At 38.2% G+C, this 22,379-nt stretch overlaps 1 protein-coding gene and 1 non-coding gene across 6 annotated transcripts in view; one reads left to right on the top strand and one right to left on the bottom strand.

Moving 5' to 3' along the window:
• Kat14 (lysine acetyltransferase 14) overlaps window positions 1-22,379 on the top strand; it is a 38,064-nt gene that overhangs the window by 3,293 nt on the left and 12,392 nt on the right. For 3 of the 5 annotated variants that reach the window (XM_021723140.3, XM_013356482.4, XM_021723141.3), the window contains exons 3-6: window positions 3,793-3,914; window positions 12,103-12,284; window positions 14,641-15,060; window positions 15,277-15,845. In XM_021723140.3, the coding sequence (XP_021578815.1) occupies window positions 3,793-3,914; window positions 12,103-12,284; window positions 14,641-15,060; window positions 15,277-15,845 (1,293 nt within the window). Of the gene's footprint in view, window positions 1-1,580; window positions 2,875-3,792; window positions 3,915-12,102; window positions 12,285-14,640; window positions 15,061-15,276; window positions 15,846-22,379 lie in introns of all 5 variants that reach the window. The other 2 variants (XM_040273975.2, XM_013356483.4) reach the window with 2 other exon arrangements.
• Window positions 2,934-3,006, bottom strand: Trnaa-cgc (transfer RNA alanine (anticodon CGC)). Its single transcript has one exon. It is a non-coding gene; the product is annotated as a tRNA-Ala (tRNA).

Raw genomic sequence — 22,379 nt, 5'->3', positions numbered from 1 at the left:
ATGAATTGCTCAGTTTTTGTGTACATCCATTTGTGTGTGTGTGCGTGTATGTATATTATTTTGTTTTTTGTGGTGCTAGGGATCAAACCTGGGCCTTGCCTATGCTAGGTAAGTGCTCTATTGCTGAGCTACATACCCAGCCCTCAGTTTTGATGTGTATTTAACAAATACTCACTCCTCAGTCCCTGTAGTGAGCCAGATACTTTTCTATTCTAGATCTTGGGTTACTGTGGTAAATGAGACCACAAAGGCCATTGTCCTCAGGCAACTGACATTCAACATTTACTTTAGATAATAAACAGATAAACATGATAATTACCCATAGCACTTACCACTTTGAAGAAAATAAACAGAATGATGAGAAGGATTTTAGATTATACCATTTTGGCCTTTATGGTGTTCCTTGTAAATTGTTGCCATAGCAGCCTGAGACTATTATCTTAATTACTAGTACTTTATTAGACTATCTCATGAAATCTGTCACTGGTGAATTTAGAAAACCTTTTTTGACTTGCCAAAAAAAAATTTTTATATATGTGTGTGTGTGTGTGTGTGTGTGTGTGTGTATGGAAATAAGGGAAGTTTGAATTGAGGATATAATCACATGAATATTATTGGGATAGTTTTCTCAACGTATACATGGGATATTATATGTAGGCAAATCATGTTAATATTAATTGAGCAAATTTATATTTGGCTAACAAGTGGATTCTCGTAAAAGCAGTAGATGGAAGAGCAGCAAAATATGTAATTTGTCATTTTTAAGAATGGGTTTTTGTGGAGGTTGTTTTTAAAAGAAAAGCTAGCTTTTTTATTATATTGCTCAGAATATACAATATTGGCTCAATTTGCATATTTAATCAGCATCACTTGAAAAATATTTTTTCACTTCCAGAAGACTATCAACCGTGAATAATACCCTGGTAGGATGAAGTGACAACTTAGGTCACATACATGGTTCTCGGCAAACTACTGACCAGTATTTCTAGTTACATCATCAAAAATCTGAAAGAATCATTTGGTCTTAAATAATTCCATTGATGTCTCCAAATACTTAGGATATTGGAATGTGGACTTTCTCTTTTTTAAGTCTTAAACTCTGACTTATCAAAGTAATAAGTAGGCTAGGTATGGTGGTACATGCCTGTAATTCCAGCTTCTTGGCAAACTGAGGCAGGAAGATCATAAGTAGAGATCAGCCTGGGCAATTAGCAAGACCTTGTCTCAAAATGAAAAAATAAAAGATTGAGGATGTAGCCCAGTGGTAGAGCACCCCTGAGTTCAATCTGCAGTACTGGGGGGAAAGAAAAGAAATAAGTAGAAATGCTTTTAACAAATAGCATTTCATTTGTATTACAAAATACCAATAGTGAAGAGTCTGGTTTTTGAACCAAAAGGCTCCTTCCTTTTAAACCTCTTCCTCCTTGGTGACTCTTGAGAACAAATGTGATATATAGAAGAAAATTTATCAAACATTTAAGAGGGAGGGGACATTTTTGCATTCATGTACTAGAGACTCATGGCACAGGTGAAGATATCATGATCTCTGCTTATTTTTTTTTCTGATTGTTTTTCAACAGATATTTCCTGTGGCATTGCCAATCCTGAGCTAGGCCTTGGGGATACATTGATCCACGAGGCTGGCTTCATTACTGATGAGCTTAGACTGGTACTGTGAGATTAGAAAACTCAACTGGAATTCATTCTTTCAGATCACAAATGCCAGAAGAGGTGGAAAAACAGGTCCTTTATGTATTAGAATATAGTTTGTCCAGTAAATAATATGTGATGATACTGAAAAATTATTTTCAAGTAGGTATGTGAACTTTAACTTGTAAGTCATTAAATAACTCAGGCATACAGGAAAGTACTGGAAATATAATAACAGATACATACCTATGTTTGAGATTGAGTGAATGCATGTTTCTGAATACTCTTGTATCTGAGAGTGGGCAAAACTCATACTGTAATCAAAGTATTTATTGAACAGCATCCATCTCCAGAACTTTTATCTTCTCAAATTGAAACTTCACATTCATTAAACAAGTCTCTGTGGGCATTAACTGTTAAAGAAGTAATTTGTAGGGGCTGATGTGGATCAAATGCAAAATTAAGAGGAAGACTTTTTTTTTTTTTTTTAGAGGAAGACTTATAAAATCTGGTAATGGGGTGAGTTGTATAGTACACTCTCTGCAAGTGTTGTGTGTTTCAGGATGGCAGAAATTGAAACTTAGTGAGATATCAGAATTTCTGAGCCTATCTGATGTAGACATAGCTCTTCTCATAGAATTATTAGGGATTTAACGCTGTGAATAAGATGCTGGGGCCACTAATTGCAGTTTACCAGACTTCTAAAAGCTGAAGACTTCTCCTTATAGAAAAAAGGGTTATTTAAAAATCTTTTCTAGATTCTGTGTCCTCTTTTCTGTTTCTTTGGCCCAAAATAAGTTATGATTTTTATTAGGTGGAAAACATGGTTTTGAATAGCTTCTACAGTTTTGTCCACTTACATAAAATTACATATATAAAGCATCTACATAAATGTGAGTGCAAAGAAATGTGTTTGGGCAGCCAGTGATTGATTGAACCCCAGGCCTTCCCCATACCAGGCATGTGCTTTACCACTAAACTATACCCTATCCCTAAAAGTGGTTCTTTCTTTTTGGGGGGGGATGGGGGGATACCAGGGTTTGAACCTAGGCACACTCAGCCACTGAGCTGAATGTGTGTGTGTGTTTTGTTTTTTGTGTTTAATTTTTTCTATTTTATTTAGAGACAGAGTCTCACTAAGTTGCTTAGTGCCTCTCAGTTGCTGAGGCTTGGCTTTGAACTCGCGATCTCCTGTCTCAACCTCCCAAGCCGCTGGGATTACAGGCATGTACCACTGCATGCGGCAAAAGTGGTTATTTCTTTTCTTTTTTTTTTTTTTTTTTTTGTGGTGCTGGGGATTGGACCCAGGGCCTTTTGCATGCGAGGCAAGCACTCTACCAACTGAGTTATACCCCAGCTCAGTAATTTCTTGATGGTGGATTTCAGTGATTTTTACTTTTTTCTTTCCTCTTTTCTATATTATTAAAATATTTTTCAGTGAGCATGTGTTATTGATATTCCTGGAATAAACTCCTTGTCCAGGGCCATGAATCCTTGTCTGAAAATAACTAGATTACGAGTTTGCACACTGAGCTTTGGGGTGACTTGGAGCCCTCTGTGTATGGGTTGAGCAGCCAGGCCTTTTTAGTTCTCTGTCTCTTGTGTGGTGGCGATTCCATTTGAAGAAAGGTTTCCATAGCTTACAAATGGCTAAATCACTGAGTATAAAACCTCTAAGATTATTTTCAGCTCTGAAATTCTGATCGTCTTGTTTTTGACCTATAAAGAGCTTTGAAAAATATATATGCAGGGGTGATTTTCAAAATATTTTATAAAGGGTAGCACCATTTAGTCAAAAAATGTTGACTTGTGTAGGCATACAGTTGTCCAGTAGTTAACCCTTTATTTAGGGCTGTATTTCATAGAGGGTGGGGTGCTTGCAACAGTGCCTGTTCATCAATCCTCTGAGGTAACTTAGCTTAGCCATGCATCTTCCCTACCTGTGTTACGCTGCACGTGATATCTTACAAAAGCAAAAAAGAAAGCAAATAATTCACCCAGAATATGTCAAAGTATCATCCTTCCCTTATTCCACCATTCTTTACCATTCCTACTCAGAATTTAAACAATGCTTTAACCCCCTTCAAGATTAACATCCCTAATCATGCCTATCTCTGGACTCCTGTTTCATTTGTGTTTCAGGTTGTCATGTTGGCAATGTACAACTTGTCTCTGGAAGGAAGTGGACGTCAAGGTTATTTCAGGTGGAAGGAAGATATCTGCTCTTTTATTGAGAAACATTGGACTTTTTTACTAGGGAATAGGTAATGTGGTTTTTAAAATCTCATGCTTGAAGGATGTAAAAAAACAAATATATATGATTTGACTCAGCCTAACATAGCCCTGTTATTAGAGATTCACAGGATTTGTTCGTGGAAATCATAAAGAATTTTTGAATTCCAGATTTTTTGTTGTTGTTGTTGTTTACTTTTTTAAAAAAACCTTTTTTAAAATTAAAAAAAAAAAGGGGGCTGGGGATGTGGCTCAAGCAGTAGCGCGCTCGCCTGGCATGCGTGCGGCCCGGGTTCGATCCTCAGCACCACATACCAACAAAGATGTTGTGTCCGCCGAGAACTAAAAAATAAAACATTAAAAAAAATAATAATAAAAAAAAATTTAGTTGTAGTGGGACACAGTGCTTTTATTTAATTATTTTTATGTGGTGCTGAGGATTGAATCCAGCACCTCGCATATACTAGGTGAGCACTCTACCGCTGAGCCACAACCCCAGCCCCTGTTGTTTGCTTTTTTAAGTTAGAAAGACTTGTTTATGAAAAATCAGAGTAGAATTATATGCTATAAAATTGTAAGTTTCCATAGTTTTCTCATTCTACTGCAGAGGAAAGTGTTGGTTTCTACCAACTATGATTTTTTTTTAAAGTAATTCTTTGTTAAAAAAAAATTGAGAGTTTTACTAAATAGGGGATGTTCAAGTGGTGGAGAAATAAGTATTTAATTTGGAGAAATAGGATTATTATGTCCTTTTAAAATCAATGACTTACAGGTCAGAAGATAAAAAAGGTAATGGCAGTTATTTATATTGCTCTTAATTAATTAAGGTATTATTAGAATTTGTTTTTATTAACTTGGAAAGGTAAATACTCTTATACTACTTGATATTTGTAGTGCTTAGCAAAGTCTGAGTGCATTAACATGTAAATGGTTTACTCATTAATTACTCTTTTTATAATTTTGCTTTAATTTTTGCTGGAGAGTGTTCCTCCTTTGGGTCATTACACATAAGGATCAGTATCTGTCTTAGGATGCACAGGCACTGAGACTATTTGTTAAAGATCTGTGCCAATTTAACAAGAATTTTATTGCTATTAGGTGAATTTTGTTTAAGATTCTGATTGTGTCTGAAGTCCTGTATAAGATTCATAAATCTTGCATAATTAGCTGGGTTTGGTGGCACATACCTATAATCCTAGCAACTCAGAAAGCTGAGGCAGGAGGATTGCAAGTCCAAAGCTAGCCTCAAAAGCAATTTAGTGAGGCCTTAAGCAACTTAGCAAGACCTTATCTCAAAAAATAAAAAGGGCTGGGAATGTGTGGTAATGTGTGGTAAAGCACCCCTGCGTTCAATGCCCAGAATCCCTGCCCCCCTCCCCCCCAAAAAAAAAAACCAAAACCTACATACTTACATAGTTAGGATAGTGTAGACACAACAGAGCTTCTGATAACCTCAGGTCAAATTGGGAATTGTACCTGTCCTCACTGGACTCACCACAGCCTCTGTTAACCTTCAATTCTGAGAAATCAGTTTGGCTCAGGTTACAGAGAAGAAGGGAAGGCAGTGGAAAGGAGGGGCATCCTCTAAAGATTTGCTGTGAAGAAAAAAACAAAATAGACTCAGAACATTATACAAAATGGGATTATTTTAGTTATTGAGTTATTTGTGCTGAGAGAAGAACTGACACTATGACTAGCTCTTTCTCATAAGGAAAGAACTTCTGTTGTCTTGGTTTAATGCTTTAGCGCTATTTATGGAACTTAATATACCCCATTTATAAGGGACAGAAAAGAGAAAAAACTGGTAAAATTAGATCTTGGATTTTTTTTTCATGATCTCTGAGTGCTGTTTTATTTAGTGGATTATTTTCTGGAAGAAATTGGACTTAAATAGCCTGCTCTTAAGAATATTGTTGTATTATAATAGAAGTTGCTCAGTTTCATTTGTTCATTTCTAGAATATGTTCTGAGAGGAATCAGCTAAAGCTTTTAGAATTTTCGACCTTCTAGTGAAAGGCATTCATTGCTTTCTAGCTTCTATGTAGCTTAACTATTAAACTAGAGATATTTTGCTATATTGGCATATCACTTGAATTATTATTTACTTAATATTTCTATTTAATTCCAGTCACTGATCTGGGCATGGTAGCAAACGTCCCTAATTCCGGCATCTCCAGAGACTGAGGCAGAAGGATCGCAAGTTCAAAGCCAGCCTCAGCAATTTGGCAAGGCCATAAGCAATTTAGCAAGATCCTTTCTCTAAATAAAAAATGAAAAGGGCTGGGAACATGACTCAGTGTAAGTGCCCCTGGGTTCAATCCCTGGTACCAACAAACAAACAAACACCCCCCACACACAAAAAATAAACTATACAAGAGCTTAATTAATTAAGGTTAATTGCCATTGTGCGTATGCTTATTTAATTTACTTTTACAATCCTGCTTTGAATTCTTGTAGAAGGTATAGTTTTTGATTACTGAAGAATATTTTGAATACTTTCTTCTATTATCATATTTCATTGACTTTTAGATGCATAATTTTCACATTTTGACATTTCTGATAGTTGGATACATCTTACAGTTGATGATATGTCATAATTTAAATTGGTAGCCAACTCTTTCATATTTGTACTTAAAATGGTATATCTTAAAGTCAATGAATGTTAGATTTGATGGAATGTGATAGAGTGTATTCATATGCATTACAATTCAAAAAACTGAGGAGGGTCCAGGGAAAACAGTATAGGAAGCACTAGAAATTTGTCTCCCCACCTAGACAACAGTAGCATTGATAGAAATCTGTTTCTGAGAACTATTTTGGAACTCTGGAGTCTAATGAAGTCTTACAACTTCTAGGAGAAGGCTTGGACAATAAATTGTGGTTTATTATGGTCAGTTTAATTATTGACAATAGCAACTACTCATCCACCACCTCCAGCCCTCAGATAGGGAGCCATGCGCTTGTGTGTTTTTTGTTTGTGTTTGTTTTTGTTTTTGTACTGAGAATTGAAACCTAGGGAACTTTACCACTCAGGTATAGCCCCAGCCCTTTTTATTTTTTATTTTGAGCAGGATCTCACTAAGTTACTCAGGCTGCCCTTGAACTTGAGATCCTTCTGCCTCAGCATCCCCAGTCAATGGGATTATAGTACATATTCAAAGAAATTGAAAGCAGGGCCTGAAAGCTGAGTTCACACCCATGTTCATAGCAGCATTATTCACAGTAGCTAAAATTCGGAAGCAATGCAAGTGTCTATCAACAAATGAATGAATAAGCAAAATGGAGTTTATACATACAATGAAATATTATTCACTTATTTATTTATGTATTTATGTGGTGCTGGGATTGAAGCAAGGACCTTGTGCATGTGAGGCAAGCACTCTATCAACTGAATTATATCCCCAGCCCTGTTTATTTATTTTTTAGTTTGAGACACAGTCTTGCCAAATTGCATAGAGCTTCACTAAATTGATGAGGCTGGCTTGTAACCTATGATCCTCCTGCCTCAGCCTCTGGAGTAGCTGGGATTATAAGCCTAATACCACTGCATCCAGCATTATTCAGTCTTAAAAAGGAAGGGAATTCTGTCACATACTGCAACATAGATAAGCTCTGAGGATATAATGCTAAATAAAATAAACCAGTCACAAGAATACTGTATGTTGGGCTGGGGATGTGGCTCAAGCAGTAGCGCGCTCGCCTGGCAAATGTGCGGCCCGGGTTTGATCCTCAGCACCACATACAAACAAAGATGTTGTGTCCGCCAAGAACTAAAAAATAAATATTAAAAAAAAAATTCTCTCTCTCTCTCTCTCTCTCTCTCTCTCTCTCTCTCTTAAAAATAAATTATAAAAAAAATACTGTATGTCTTTACTTCCATGAGGTATGTAGAATAATGAAAGTCATAAATAAAGAAAATAGAACAATGGTTGTCAGGGTCTAGGGAGGAGGGCAGAGGGCATAATTGGGAGTTATGTGTCTAAGGGATATAGGATTTGTTTTGCATTATAAAAAGAATTTTGAAGCTGGATGGAGATGATGATTATAGAGGATGAATGGATGAATCTTCTATAATCAAGGTATTGGTAAGCTTGGTTCCTTTTTTTTTTTTTTTGGTATCAGGGATTGAATTTAGGGGAGTTTAACCACTGAGCCACAAACCCCAGTTTATTTGATATTTTATTTAGAGATAGAGACTCACTAAGTTACTTAGGCCCTTGCTAAATTGCTAAGACTGGCTTTGAACTCAGGATCCTCCTGCCTCAGCCTCCTGAGCCATGGGTTAGTTCCTTTTGAGGGCTGTGAGAAACGGTCTATTCCATGCCTCTTTCTCAGTTTTGTTAATCTCAGGTAATCCTTGGCTTGCAGATGGCTTTCTCCATGTGTCTTCACATTGTCTCTCCTCTGTACACATTTGTCTCTATGTCCAAATTTTATTGGATAGTATCCAATTTAATGACCTCATTTTAACTTGATCTTCCTACAAAGATGCTGTTTTCTCATTCACATGTCCTATGGGTTAGGACTTCAGCATCTTTTTGTGGTGGGGAGGTAATAATTCAATCTGTGACAGTGATCATTAACTTTATGAACACTTAAGTTATTCCAGCTTTCCCCCATTTAAATCAAACTTGTAAAGAATTTTCTTATGTATACATGCTCTGTAGTTTTGAGATTAGAAAATTTCTGAGGTCAGAGGATATACATATTTTGGATACAAATTATGAAAGTAACCTCTAGAAAGTATACACCAATTATATTCCCACTAAATTCATGATTGCTCACTTCCCAAACTCCCATCAACAACACATTAGTTTTTAAAATATTTTGAATTTTGTCAGCTTTTTGTTTATTTATTGTGATTTAAAAAAAAAAAAACTAAATTTACATCTCTTAGCTTTTTTTTTTTTTTTTTTTTTTTTTGGGTACTGGGGATTGAACGCAGGGGTTTTAATCTTATACCCATCATTAAATATTTACCACTGAGCCACATTTCCAGTTCTTTTTATTTTTTATTTTAAGACAGAATCTCCCTGAGTTGGTTAAGGTCTTGCTAAGTTGCTGAGGCTGGCCTCAAACTCGTGATCTTCCTGCCTCAGCCTCCTGAGTCACTGTGATTACAGGTGGACACACCACACCCAGTCCATCTTAGACATTTTTAAGTGTTGCAGTTATGTGATACTAAGAATATTCACATTGTTATGCAACAGATCTACAGAATTCTTTCTTCTTGCAAATCTGAAACACTGTACCAATTAAACAACTGTCCTTTCTCCCCTCTTCTTAGCCTCTGATAATCATCATTATACTTTCTGTGAATCTGACTCTTCTAGATAGTGGACTCCTATAGTATTTGTCTTTTCGTGACTAGCTTTATTTCACTTAGTATAATGTCCTCAAAGTTTGTCCATGTTATAGTCTGTAGTGGGATTTCCTTCCTTTTTAGGACACTGTGTGTGTGTGTGTATACATGCAACTTTATTATTATTATTATTTTTTTTTTATTGGGAATTAGACCTTGGGATAGTTGGTTCACCCTTTACCACTGAGTTACATCCCCAGCCATTTTTATTTTTTATTTTGACATGATCCTGTTAAGTTACTCAAAGTTCCTCAACCTCCAGGGTTGCTGGGAATACAGGTGTGTCCCACCACACCTAGCTACATACAACATTTTGTTTATTCATCCATCCCTACTTGGATATTTGGGTTGCCTCTATCTTTGTTAATCTTTTTTGAGAAGCTGAAAAAGAATCATTTCTCTTTCTAATCTTACTTTGTAATTCCAACATTCCCAACCTTCTATTATCTGTTGGGCAAAGTGAGGTTTGGGGACCTATGAGGCTTATACCATCCACTCTTATTTGTTATTCAATAAAAAAGGTACATGTAGGGCTGGGGATGTGGCTCAAGTGGTAGTGCGCTCGCCTGGCATGCGTGTGGCCCGGGTTGGATCCTCAGCACCACATACCAACAAAGATGTTGTGTCCGCCGAGAACTAAAAAATAAATATTAAAAAAAAAGTACATGTAGTAGAATGGATTTTAAGCTTTTTGGTCTCAGGATCCTTTTATACCCAAACATTATTGAGGATCTCAAATAGTTTTTGTTTATGTTGATTATTGCTATTGATATTTTCTGTTTTAGAAATTGAAGCAGAAAATTTTAAAATATTTATTAGCCTAACACAGTGGTTCAGGCCTGTAATCCCAGCAATTTGGGAGGCTGAGGCAGGAGGATCACAAGTTCCAAGGTAGGCTCAGCAACTTGTTGAAACACACCTTGAAATAAAAAGGGCTAGAGATGTAGTCCAATGGTAAAATGGCTCTGGATTCAATCCTCATTACCCCCAAAATTTTTAAAATTAATTTATTTATAAAGAATAATAACTAACAAATTTCTTGTTAATGTAATATTTTTGTAAAAAATATTTTCCAAAACAAAAATAATAGCAAGAAAAGTCACATTGTTTCCTTTATTTACTGATCTCTTCAGTGTACGGCTTGTAGAAGATGTATTCAGTGTATTGAATATCAAGCTATAAAATTGCTGGAAAACTACTACACACTTAGTGTGAAAAAGGCAAACAGCATCTTATTTTTGTTATGAAAATAATTTTTATCTCATGTATTCCTGACAGGCTTCAGCCCTGGGGTCTCAGGACCTCATCTTGAGAATTGCTGGTACAGCCAAGCTAAGCTGGTGTCAGCCATTTTGGAAGGCATGATATTTCACTTCTTTTTCTTGAACCATGATGGCCAAATTAGAAAAACCTTCCTTTGAAAGAGTGAATTTTTTTTTTTTTTTTTTGTACCAGGGATTAAACCCAGAGGTGCTTAACCACCAAGTCACATCCCTAATCCTTTAAGACAGGGCCTCACTAAGTTGCTTCAGGCCCTACTAAGATGCTGAGGCTGGCTTTAAACTTGTAATCCTCCTACCTCAGTCTCCTGAGATGCTGGGATTACAAGTATATACTACTATGCCTGGCAAAAGAATAATTTTCAAGTGATGGGTGAGGTAAGAAAACAAATAGAGTGGTTTCTACCCTAGTTTTATTCCTTGGGTGAGACAGAGGGTTTTGGAAAATTTAGAAAAAAGTAGATAGTAGGAGAGGTTCCCTGGGACCAAGGGCTAAGGTTAGAAACCAAGTTGTTATTCTCCCCATTTTAGCTTTCCATTACTGTAAGGGAATATCTGACATAAGATATTTATGAAATAAAGAGGTTTATTTTAGCTCAAGGTTCTTATAGGTTCAAGCCAAGATTGTATGTATGGCCCCTTTGGTTTAGGCCAGTGGTTAAAGCAGGTGGTCACATCTCAAGCCAAGAACAGAGAGAGAAAGGGAAGAGAGAGACTAGGGTCTTATAGTCCTCTTTGAGGGCACACCACCAGTACCTAAGACCCACCTCTTAAATGTTCACAGTACCTCCCAATACCACTGTGTCAGTGATCCAGCTTTTACATATGGACCTTTGGGGGACACTCAGCCAAACTGAAAAACACTGAAGAAGTGTTTTGTTATGTTTTTTAGAATTTCTTGTTCACTTACATTTTCAAGATGGAAATAAAATAGTTGCCTTTAAAAGAATTTTCAACAGGAACTTTAATAGTTGATTTTTTTTTATAAGTCATATAGGCGCTCTGTATTTGTGGAACATACCATGTAATTTTATTACCATTTTAGTATATCAGAGCAAACTGCAGCAGGCTGAGAGATGCTGAGAGATGCATCTATCTCCCTGGTAAAGTGAGCCATTTACCAGGACTTATTGTAAACTACCCAGTCTTGGATTTATGCTTCTTGTGTGCTTTATTTCTTGAGAGCTGTGCTCAATTCACATGTAAAAGCAACTTAATTAAAGCTTACAGAACTCTATAGCTTAATGAGTATGATGAGAACTGTTTTATGTGCTTTGTTTGAGTTCTTTCATTCAATCCTCTTAGCAACTGGTGGAGTAAATTCTATATTCTGATTTCACAGATTAGGAAACTGAGACAGTGGAAAGAAGGTAGAGCCAGGATTTGAAGCTAGTTAGATTCCAGAGCTTCTCTCTTGACACTTATGTTCTGTTCCTTCAACAATAAGGGGGATCCATAGCATGTCATAGTCTAGAAGTCAAAGAGAATATATGTAGAGTGTATTTGCTATATGATGATCAACTTAAAGTGCTAATGGTTTGTAAATTCTTGGGAATTTACAAATTTTTTCCTCTTTAGGAAAAAGACTTCAACGTGGTGGAGCACAGTAGCAGGTTGCCTCAGTGTGGGAAGTCCTATGTACTTTCGTTCAGGTGCTCAGGAATTTGGAGAGCCTGGATGGTGGAAACTTGTTCATAACAAGCCCCCAACAATGAAACCTGAAGGAGAGAAGTTGTCTGCATCCACTTTGAAAGTAAAAGGTACCACTGTAAAAGGTGCAATTCAGGCAGAGCAGAGCAAATGTTAGCACAGGAGACAGTCCTGCTTTTATCAGCCATAGCTCATCAGTCTCTCTGGAGCTATTCCACTTGACAATTTTATGATAACACTATTCTTTTTTTATATTGTAAATAAATACTATGTAAAAACAACATTTTATCATTTCTTAATCAAGTTACCAGTTTTATAAATTTCCTCTGATGTCTGAAAGGTTCAATGTTTTTAATCTGATTTCTTTTTAACTTTATTATAGAAATTTAAAAGCATACAGAGGTAAAAAAAAATACTATAATAAATTCCCATGTGTCTTTCACCTTACTCCAACAATAGTAGAGGTGCTGGGCTGGAGGATACAAGTTCAAGGACAACCTGGGCATTAACAAGATCTTGACTTAAAATAAAATTAAACAACAGCAATAACAACAACAACAAAAAACCCCCACCAAACCCAAAAAAACAAAGTTGAATGTTTCCACTGATAAAAGGCTACTGATTCATAATGAGGATGAGGGGAGCATGGGGGGAATAGACGAACTTTAGATAGGGCAGAGGGAAGGGAGGGGGCATGGGGGTAGTAAAGACAGTGGAATATAATGGACATCATTACCCTAAATAAATATATGAAGACACTAATGGTGTGACTCTACTTTGTATATAACCAGAGACATAAAAAAATGTGCTCTATATGGGTAATATGAATTGAATCGCATTCTGCTGTCATATATAAAAATTAGAATTTAAAAAACCAAATATATATATATATATATATATATATATATATCTCACTAAGAAATAAGGATTCTTTCCTTTTCATAGCCTAACCATAGTGCTGTTTTACATTTTTAAAAAAAAATTAGTAACTCCTTAGTAGTACCCATTGATCTGATTTTTTTTCCTTTGGGCAATACTGGAAATTGAACCCAGAGCCTTATGCATGCTGAGCACATACTCTACCACTAAGTTATATCCCCAGCCCTGCCCCCCTTTTTAAATTAATTTTTATTTTGAGGCAGTGTCTCACTAAATTATATAGACTGTCCTCAAACTTGAGATCCTCTGGCCTCAGCCTCCTAAGTAACTGGAATTACAAACGTGTCGATGTATCAGGTTAGCTTCTGTTTTTGTTTTTTTTTTAATCCAAAAATTTTTAAATGAGCTTTAACAATTTTCAGCATGTAATGGTAAAATATCAAATGGTATTGAAGGGTATAAAGTCTGAAAATCTCCCCTCTCCCACTACAGTTTTACTCCCCAGAGTAACCAGGGTTATCTCTCATGAATGCTTTTAGAGATTACCTCTGCATTTTAAGCATTTTTTTTTTAAGCCTAAATACACTCTAATACTTATTCCCCATTTCCCCCCAGGACACCTTGGACATCCTTCCATTACAATACATATAGGTTTACCCTATTTTCCTTTATTTCATTGATTCGATTATATGGTTTTATGATTATGTATTAAGCCATTCCCCTGTTGATGGACATTTTGATTGTTCTGCCCGTTGCTACTTTAATCAGTGCTTCAATTTTACAAATTTGTATACATGTACAAACTGCAAACAGTTGCTGTATCAAAGGGCATATTCATTAAAAAATATGAACCTCCAGAAACCATCTTAAAACTTATACCCTATTAAAAAGTCATGAAAATGCCTATTTGCTGAGCATTATCAAACTTTTAATGTTTACTCATTTTAATAAGTGAAAGATTTACATTATAACTTCTTTGTTATTAAGAGGTATCTAATTCTTCTAACTTAAGGCATTCAGCAAACATTTCTATATTGAACATGGTTCTAAGTTCACATTAATACATTACAAGAAGAAATTAACATTGAGTAGTTATTTTAAAAGTTGGAGCTGGTATTCCATACCTGTAATCCCAGTAGCTCCAGAGGCTGAGGCAGGAGGAGTGCAACCAGCCTTAGCAACTTAACGAGGCCCTGAGCAACTTAATGAGACCCTATCTCAAAATAAAAAATAAAGCTGGGCATGGTGGCGTATGCTTGTAATCCCAGCAGCCCTGGAGGCTGAGACAGGAGGATTGTGAGTTCAAAGCCAGCCTCAGCAATGGCAAAGCGCTAAGCAACTCAGTGAGACCCTGTCTCTAAATAAAATACAAAATTGGGCTAGAGATGTGGTTCAGTGTTGAGTACCCCTGAGTTCAATCCCCAGTAACCGAGAAAAAAAGAAAAAGAAAAAAAAACGAAATAAATAAGTAAAAAATTAAAAAAGAACTAGGGATGTAGCTTAGAGGTTAAGTATCTCTGGTTTCTATCCCTGGTACCAAAAAAATAAAACAAAATAAAAATAAAAGTTGGATATTTACTTTTCTAGCAGCCTCAAAACCAGCATTGGATCCCATCATTACTGTCGAGGGACTTAGAAAACGGGTGAGCCGGAATCCTGTGGAATCTGCCATGGAACTAAAAGAGAAAAGGTCTCGAACTCAGGAAGCCAAAGACATTAGAAGAGCCCAGAAGGAAGCAGCGGGCTTTCTGGACAGAAGCACATCTTCTACTCCTGTGAAATTCATAAGCCGAGGCCGCAGGCCAGATGTGATTCTTGAGAAAGGAGAAGTAATTGATTTCTCATCCTTGAGCTCTTCTGACCGCACCCCTCTAACAAGCCCATCTCCTTCTCCCTCTCTGGATTTCTCTGCCCCCGGGACACCTGCCTCTCATTCTGCCACTCCTAGCTTGCTTTCAGAAGCTGATCTGATTCCAGATGTGATGCCACCCCAAGCCCTGTTTCATGGTAAGACTTAACCTTCCTCAAATTTTTTTATCTTGGGTGTGGGCCAAGTCTTTTATCTTGGGTGTGAGTTTTCACCTCTTGCCTTCTTCTTTCCTATGTCTTTTCTTTTTTTAAACTTTCCTGGTGCTAGGCATTGAACCCAGGGCCTTGTGCTGAGCTATACTCTCAGCCCCTTCTTCCCTATGTCTTGATACTACTGTTTTATACTCTGTGTAGATGATGATGAACTGGAAGGCGATGGCGTCATAGACCCAGGGATGGAGTATGTTCCACCCCCATCTGGGTCAGCAGCTTCTGGGCCCGTGATTGGAGGCAGAAAGAAGGTCAGAGCACCTGAACAGATAAAGCAGGAGGTAGAGAGTGAGGAGGAAAAGCCTGACAGGATGGATGTTGATAGTGAAGACACAGATTCAAACACATCTTTGCAAACAAGGGCTCGAGAAAAGAGGAAGCCTCCACTGGAGAAAGACACAAAACCTAAAGGGCCCAAGTACACTCCTGTGAGCATCTATGAAGAAAAACTTCTTCTTAAGAGGCTGGAAGCCTGTCCCAGTGCAGTTGCTATGACACCAGAAGCTCGGAGACTGAAGCGGAAATTGATTGTCAGACAAGCAAAAAGGGATAGGGGATTACCACTTTTTGACTTGGATCAAGTTGTTAATGCTGCTCTTCTGTTAGTTGATGGGATTTATGGAGCCAAAGAAGGAGGAGTTTCCAGGCTTCCAGCTGGACAAGCCACATATCGGACTACCTGTCAGGACTTCAGGATTCTTGACCGATACCAGGTGATGTGAGCATGCACTCTAAAACTGTTAGGGGTTGGGTGGAAGTCCGGCAGGCAGCATCTGACAGTGGACATGTTACGCTTGCCTTTTTTTTTTTTTTTTGGTAGTGGGGATTGAGCCCAAGGGTGCTTTGAGGCACATCCCAGCCCTTTTAATTTTTATTTTGGACAGGGTCTCACTAAGTTGCTTGGGGCTGAGTTGCTGAGGGCTGGCCTTGAACTTATGATCCCCTGCCTTGGCCTCCCAAGTTGCTGGGATTACAGGCATGTGTCATCATGTTGCTATGCTATGACTTTTAAAATCATGAGTAATTTTAGGAGAGAAAAGAAAAGAATAAGGGAGGAAAATGCAAAAATTGCTTGGCTTTATGTTTCAAAATTATTCAATACATCTTCAATTTCTTTTCCACTGAGCATATAAGACATAACCTAGAGGATTTTTTTCCTGTCTCTCTGTCTCTGATGGTAGTTGTACATGCTTCAAGTCATTTTGATTGGCAGATTTGTTGAGGATGTGCAGTGTCCCAGATACTGTGCAGAGCAGAACCTGCAGGTGTGTAAATATCTGTATAGTTAGGGCAAAACATAAAACAACATGAAATGGTAACTGAGGTATCAGTGTTTGGTCCCCTCTGCTCAGAGACTGTTCAATGGAACCCACGTTCTGTGAGTGCTCCTGGAAACAATTAATTCCAATCAGAACTTCTGGGGCTTCCCACTAGTAGGTAGGAAATGTCTTATTTCCCTCTTTCTTTGCTAGCACTAGATACTACCCAGCCTTTTCTATTTCATTTCTTTGGTTACAGGTAAGTTTAAACATGTTCCCTCGTTGTTTCTTACCCTGTGAATTTTCATTTTTCTGTTTTCTTATTTTTCTCGGGAAGGTAATGACATGTCTCTTTATTGCTCATGGTCAAATATTACTCAGTGATGTAATCCCCCAAGGATGGGGCTTCTTTCTTTTGTTGTGCTGGGCATTTGGCTTATAAGCCCTTTCGATTTGTCATGCCTTCTTCCTGAGTTCTAGAAAGTTTTGATTTCCTGTCTTCTGTTTCCTTTGTTCTGTTTTAGGAACTTTCCTATTGTTGCACATTGGATCCTATAGACCAGGGATTGGCAAACTTTCTTTAAAGGCAGTAAATATTGTGGGTCACACAGTCTAGGTCGTATTTATTCAACTCTGCTGCTGTAATGGGAAGCAGCCATAGTGAATGACTATGTCCCAGAGAAGCTTATTTACTAAAGTGAGCAATGGCTGGATTTGTCCTGTGGGCTAGAGTTTGGCAAGACCCCTGCTCATCTTAATTGTCACTTCTTTTCCCACCTACTTCCCATCTTTTCTTCCCTTTGAAGTATTAACCTGCCTACCTACAATCCAGGAGCCAGGTGGGGAGTAACCAGGAGCCTACCTACCTTTAAAGCAACCTCCCATGACTCTCCCTGTCTTCCAGACAGGCCTTACTTCTAGCTTGGTTCCTTGTGTCCAGAATTTCTCGAGACTCTGTGGAGGGTCCAGTCTTCTTCCTATGAGGGAATGATAATTTCCTATGGTTGAGCAAACAAAGAGCCTCTCATTCCGTAGTCCCACTGCCTGCCCTCAGCTTTAACAGAGCCTAATCCCTCTAATATCTGTGCTTTCCTGAGGCTGTTGTGTAAATCACTGTGCTCTCTGCCTGTCTTTATTACAACCTAAGGTTTCAGCTTTCTTTAGTCTATTCAGTATTTTCTGCATATTCTTGTGCTTTTGCTTATAGTTATCTGTTCACCTGTTCTTCATTCTTGTGTGTCTTTGTTTTTAATCCATATACTTTATTTTTTTTTTCTTGATTTGTTCTATACTTTACTTTGTTAACTATGAAATGTGTCATAGAGGTTATTTGGGAGACTAAGGCAGGAGGTCAGTTTGAAGTCCAGCCCCAGCAATTTGGCAAAACCCTATTTCAAAGTAAGAAAAAAAAAAAAAAATTAAAGGGCTAGCTCAGTGGTGAAGTGCCCTGGATTCAATCCCCAGCACAAAAGCAAAAACAAACACTGAACAACATGCACAAATCTAACTTCAAGGAAATTGTCACTTTTAGAGAAATGCTGTGAAAGAAGATAATGCAAAACAGTGTTTCTGAATCATAGTTTTGGATTAGTTGTGTCTTTCAAAAGGATTTATTGACACCCCTACCTCTGTTACCTGTGAATGAATTGACCTTATTTGGAAATAGGGCTTTTATAGATATAGTCCTATTAAAATGAGGTTATTCTAGAGTAGAGTGGACCCTTAATCCAATTCAACTGATGACTTTATAAGAGAAGAGACACAGAGATCAGTCACTGGGAGAAGACCACGTGACAGGCAGATATTAGCGGTGCATCTATGACCCAGGGATTGCCAGCAGCACCAGAATCTTAGAGAAAGTTACAGGACAGATTATCTGGTAATACACTCAGAGAGAGCATGGCCCTACCCATACCTTGATTTCTGACTTTTGAGCTCTGAAGCTGAGACAGTTAATTTCCTTTGTTCTAAGGCACCCAGTTTATGATACAGTCAGTTTTTTTTTTTTTAAAGAGAGAGTGAGAGAGAGAGAGAATTTTTTAATATTTATTTTTTAGTTTTCGACGGACACAACATCTTTGTTTGTATGTGGTGCTGAGGATCGAACCCGGGTCACACGCATGCCAGGCGAGTGCTCTACCACTTGAGCCACATCCCCAGCCCCACAGTCAGTTTTTTGTATCCATGGAGAGGGAACCCACAGATTCAACCAATTGTAAATGGAAAAAATTGGGGGAAAAATTAAATCTGTACTGAATTGCCAAATGCCAATGTCTCGGCTTGGCACAGAATCACGAGCCACCACACAGCTTTGTAGGTTCAAACAAATAAAGCAATTCTTTATTCCCGATCTCCCACCGCCTCCACACAGGTTCAGGGGCAATCCCAATCTCCCGCACAATTCACGTCCTAAATACTTTCTCTCCACGACTCTTCGGGAACTCAGGCAGCAGGCACGCCCTACTCCCAGCAGGAATAATCTTCAACCTCCAACTTCCCTAAAACTCCTATTGTCACGCCCTAAACCCAAGGATGGGGATACTTCCTGCAGGATACACCCTAATCCTGGATCCACCCTGGTCATTGAGCAGGGTCACCTTTCTCAAACACACAAGCAAGGTCACAGCAAATTTCCAAGGCAAGTCCATTTAACATGGGGTACACTGGCAAGGATTACGATGCGTCATTCCTACTTGGCAATGGCTCTCAGCACTGAATATATATAGATTATTTTCTTATCATTATTACCTAAACAATTTGTATGACATCTTTTTTTTTTTTTAAAGAGAGAGTGAGAGAGGAGAGAGAGAATTTTTAATATTTATTTTTTAGTTCTCGGCGGACACAACATCTTTGTTGGTATGTGGTGCTGAGGATCGAACCCTGGCTGCACGCATGCCAGGCGAGCGCGCTACCGCTTGAGCCACATCCCCAGCCCTTGTATGACATCTTTTTACGTAACATTATTTTATGTATAATAAATAATTTAGAGGTGATTTTAAGTATATGGAAGGATGTGCTTAGATTATATGCAAATACCGTGCCATTTTATATAAAAGACTTGAGCATCTGTAGATTTGGGTATTCTCAGGGGATCCTGGAAACAACTTCCTACAGATACTGAGAGACAACTATACTTTGTTCTGGCAGCCCTATACAGTTATGTTCTGGCTTCAGTTTCCATGAGCCCCGCCTGGGCAAGTCAGTGATCAGGGTCATTAGGGGTCCTGGGAAACAGAATGCTCACCACAGTTTGAACGTCAGTTAGGGTTGTTGTATATATATCAGGAACCATGACAAATCTGGGCAAAGCCAGGCATGGTGGTATACAACTGTAATCCTAGCAACTCGGGAGGCTGAGGTAGGAGGATCCTGAGTTTAAGGCCAGCCTCAGGGCTGGGGATGTGGCTCAAGCGGTAGCGCGCTCGCCTGGCATGCGTGCGACCCGGGTTCGATCCTCAGCACCACATACCAACAAGGATGTTGTGTCCCCGAGAACTAAAAAATAAATATTAAAAATTCTCTCTCTCCTCTCTCACTCTCTTTAAAAAAAAAAAAAAAAAAGGCCAGCCTCAGCAACTTAGTGAGGCCCTGCCTCAAAATAAAATATAGAAAGGATTAGGGATGTGGCTCAGTGGTTAATAGCCTCTGGGTTCAATCCCTAGTACAAAAGAAAAAAAGAAATCTAGATAGAGGGAATGAGATTCTCTGTAGTTCCTGCTAAGGCTGATATGGCTTCTATCTTGTAAGTAAGTCAGTGTAACCTGTGTAGTGGGTATCCTTCTCTGATCCAGGGAGCATGTACTGAGAGGGTACAGGAGGTTCAGAGTGCATGGTTTAGAAAAGCTGAGCACAGCTGAGATTATTCTGGGCCACCACTTACTCCTTAGGTTTAAAAGATGGTTGGTGGTAACAGGGACTTAGTGACGACAGCCTCTTGTGTCTGCCCCTGGAGTCACACTTGTCCACTTTGTGCTGGCCACTTTTGTGTGTGAGACTCAGCAGGGGTCCTAATTTCTCCCTTCTCCTGCAGTTCCTTTGCCCATCCTGTGTGTCTGATTTGTTTCCTGTGGCCCTTCTTTACCTGTTGGTTTCCTAAGCAAAGCTGCATAGGAGCTGGGTACAATGACACATGCCCATGATCCCAGTGATTTGAGAGGCTGAGGCAGAAAGATTGCAAGTTCAAGGCCAGACTGGGCAACTTAGTGAGACCCCATCTCAAAATAAAAACAAAAAGGGCTGAGGATATAGTTCAGTGATAAAGTGTCCCTGGGTTCAACCTCCCCAAAACCAAAAAACCAACCAAACAACAACAACAACAAAAATAGATGCATGGGAGGTAAACTTTGAGATCTGCATGTTTGAGAAAGCCTTAAGTTAAACCAGAATTTCAAGCCAGTGGCAGATGAAGTTGAAAGCCAACCTAACAGAAAACTGGAACCAAGTAGACAATGGGCAATGCTTTCAAATTCTGAGGAAAATGCAATAAACCTGTGATTCTGTGCACACTCAGAGTCTAGGTGAGTCCTCTGTGGCAAGCCCTAACAATTCTGCTTTTAAGTCTCTCCTCATGAACTGGTCAGAGTTTCCAGATTCAGAAACCTGGTTGCCAAGTGAGAGAAGAGGGACCTTCCCACTCACCTTATTGCTATCAGAACCCCTGTTACACCTTCTGTAGAGATGGTACTTCTCAACTGCTGCTGGGAGAGAGCAGCCACCCACAGCAGGGAATTGAGGGATAGGGGATGAGGAATCTTGCTCACCACCTAGGTTTTAGTTCTGTGGGTTCTACAGCATTGACTGGGCTAGTTCTCACTGTATCCAAAGTCATTTTAGGATTTTGGTTAAATCAGTTATTATTCGTCCATATGACCCCTAGTTTCTATTGTTTCTTTTCTCCATTTTTCTGTTCTTGTGTATTTACCACCCCACCCCCCGCCATTCTATTTCTGTAGTTTTAATAGGGGGGTGCTTGTAGTTAATCCTCCATCTTAACCTGGACTTTTTCTTTTGGTACTAGAGTTTGAACATAGGGGTGCTCTACCACTGAGCTTCATCCCCAGACCTTTTTATTTTTTATTTTGAGAGAGGGTCTTGCTAAATTGCTCAGGTTGGACTCAAATTTAACCATTCTCCTACTTCAGCCTCCCTAGTCTCTAGGATTACAGGCATGTACCACCATGCCAAGCAACCCAGACCTTTAGTATGAGTTTAATGCAGTTATACAGGTTGGCAGTTGCGCATTCACTTACTCTATTCATAGTCTTACTTACTTTCTGATAAATGTGTATTCATAGTTATAAATATCCCTGTAAGTACTGTTACCTATAATTTATGGCTTTTAAAATGATGTGACTTTATTACCAATCAGTACTTAACATTCTGTAATTTTCTTCATTATTTCCTCTTTGCCCAAGAATTAGTGCCATTTTTAGTTTTCAGATAAAATAATTTTACTAATCAGTTTTCAGATAAAATATTTTTTGGTAACTAGATTTATTTCTAATCATTATTTTTATAGGTCCTAACTTAAGACATTGATTTATTTATTTTTAAGACATTTATTTTTCTATACTAATTTTTTAATGTTGTTATCTGGTTTTCTTCCCAAACTAAAGTATTTTTGCATGCTCTCATTTGTATTTTTTCTTTGCCTTACTTATTTTAAGTGGTAAGTAAATTTTGTTACATTGTTTATTCTCTCTGGTTTCTCTCTCTCTTTTTTTTTTTTTTTTTTTTTTGGTACTAGCGATTGAACCCAGGGGCACTTGACCACTGAGCCACATCTTTAGCCCTATTTTGTATTTTATTTAGAGACAGGGTCTCACTGAGTTGCTTAGCTCCTCACTTTTGCTGAGGCTGGCTTTGAACTCACTCTCCTCCTGCCTCAGCCTCCCAAGTCACTGGGATTACAGGTGTGTACCACCATGCCTGGCTCATTATTTCTTTTTTTCTTTTCTTTTTAAATGTTTATTTTTTAGTTATAGG

The sequence above is a fragment of the Ictidomys tridecemlineatus genome, chromosome 5 (genome assembly GCF_052094955.1).
Source record: "Ictidomys tridecemlineatus isolate mIctTri1 chromosome 5, mIctTri1.hap1, whole genome shotgun sequence".
In the NCBI taxonomy this organism is placed as follows: Eukaryota; Metazoa; Chordata; class Mammalia; order Rodentia; family Sciuridae; genus Ictidomys; species Ictidomys tridecemlineatus.
This window is presented reverse-complemented; position numbering and strand designations above follow the sequence as displayed.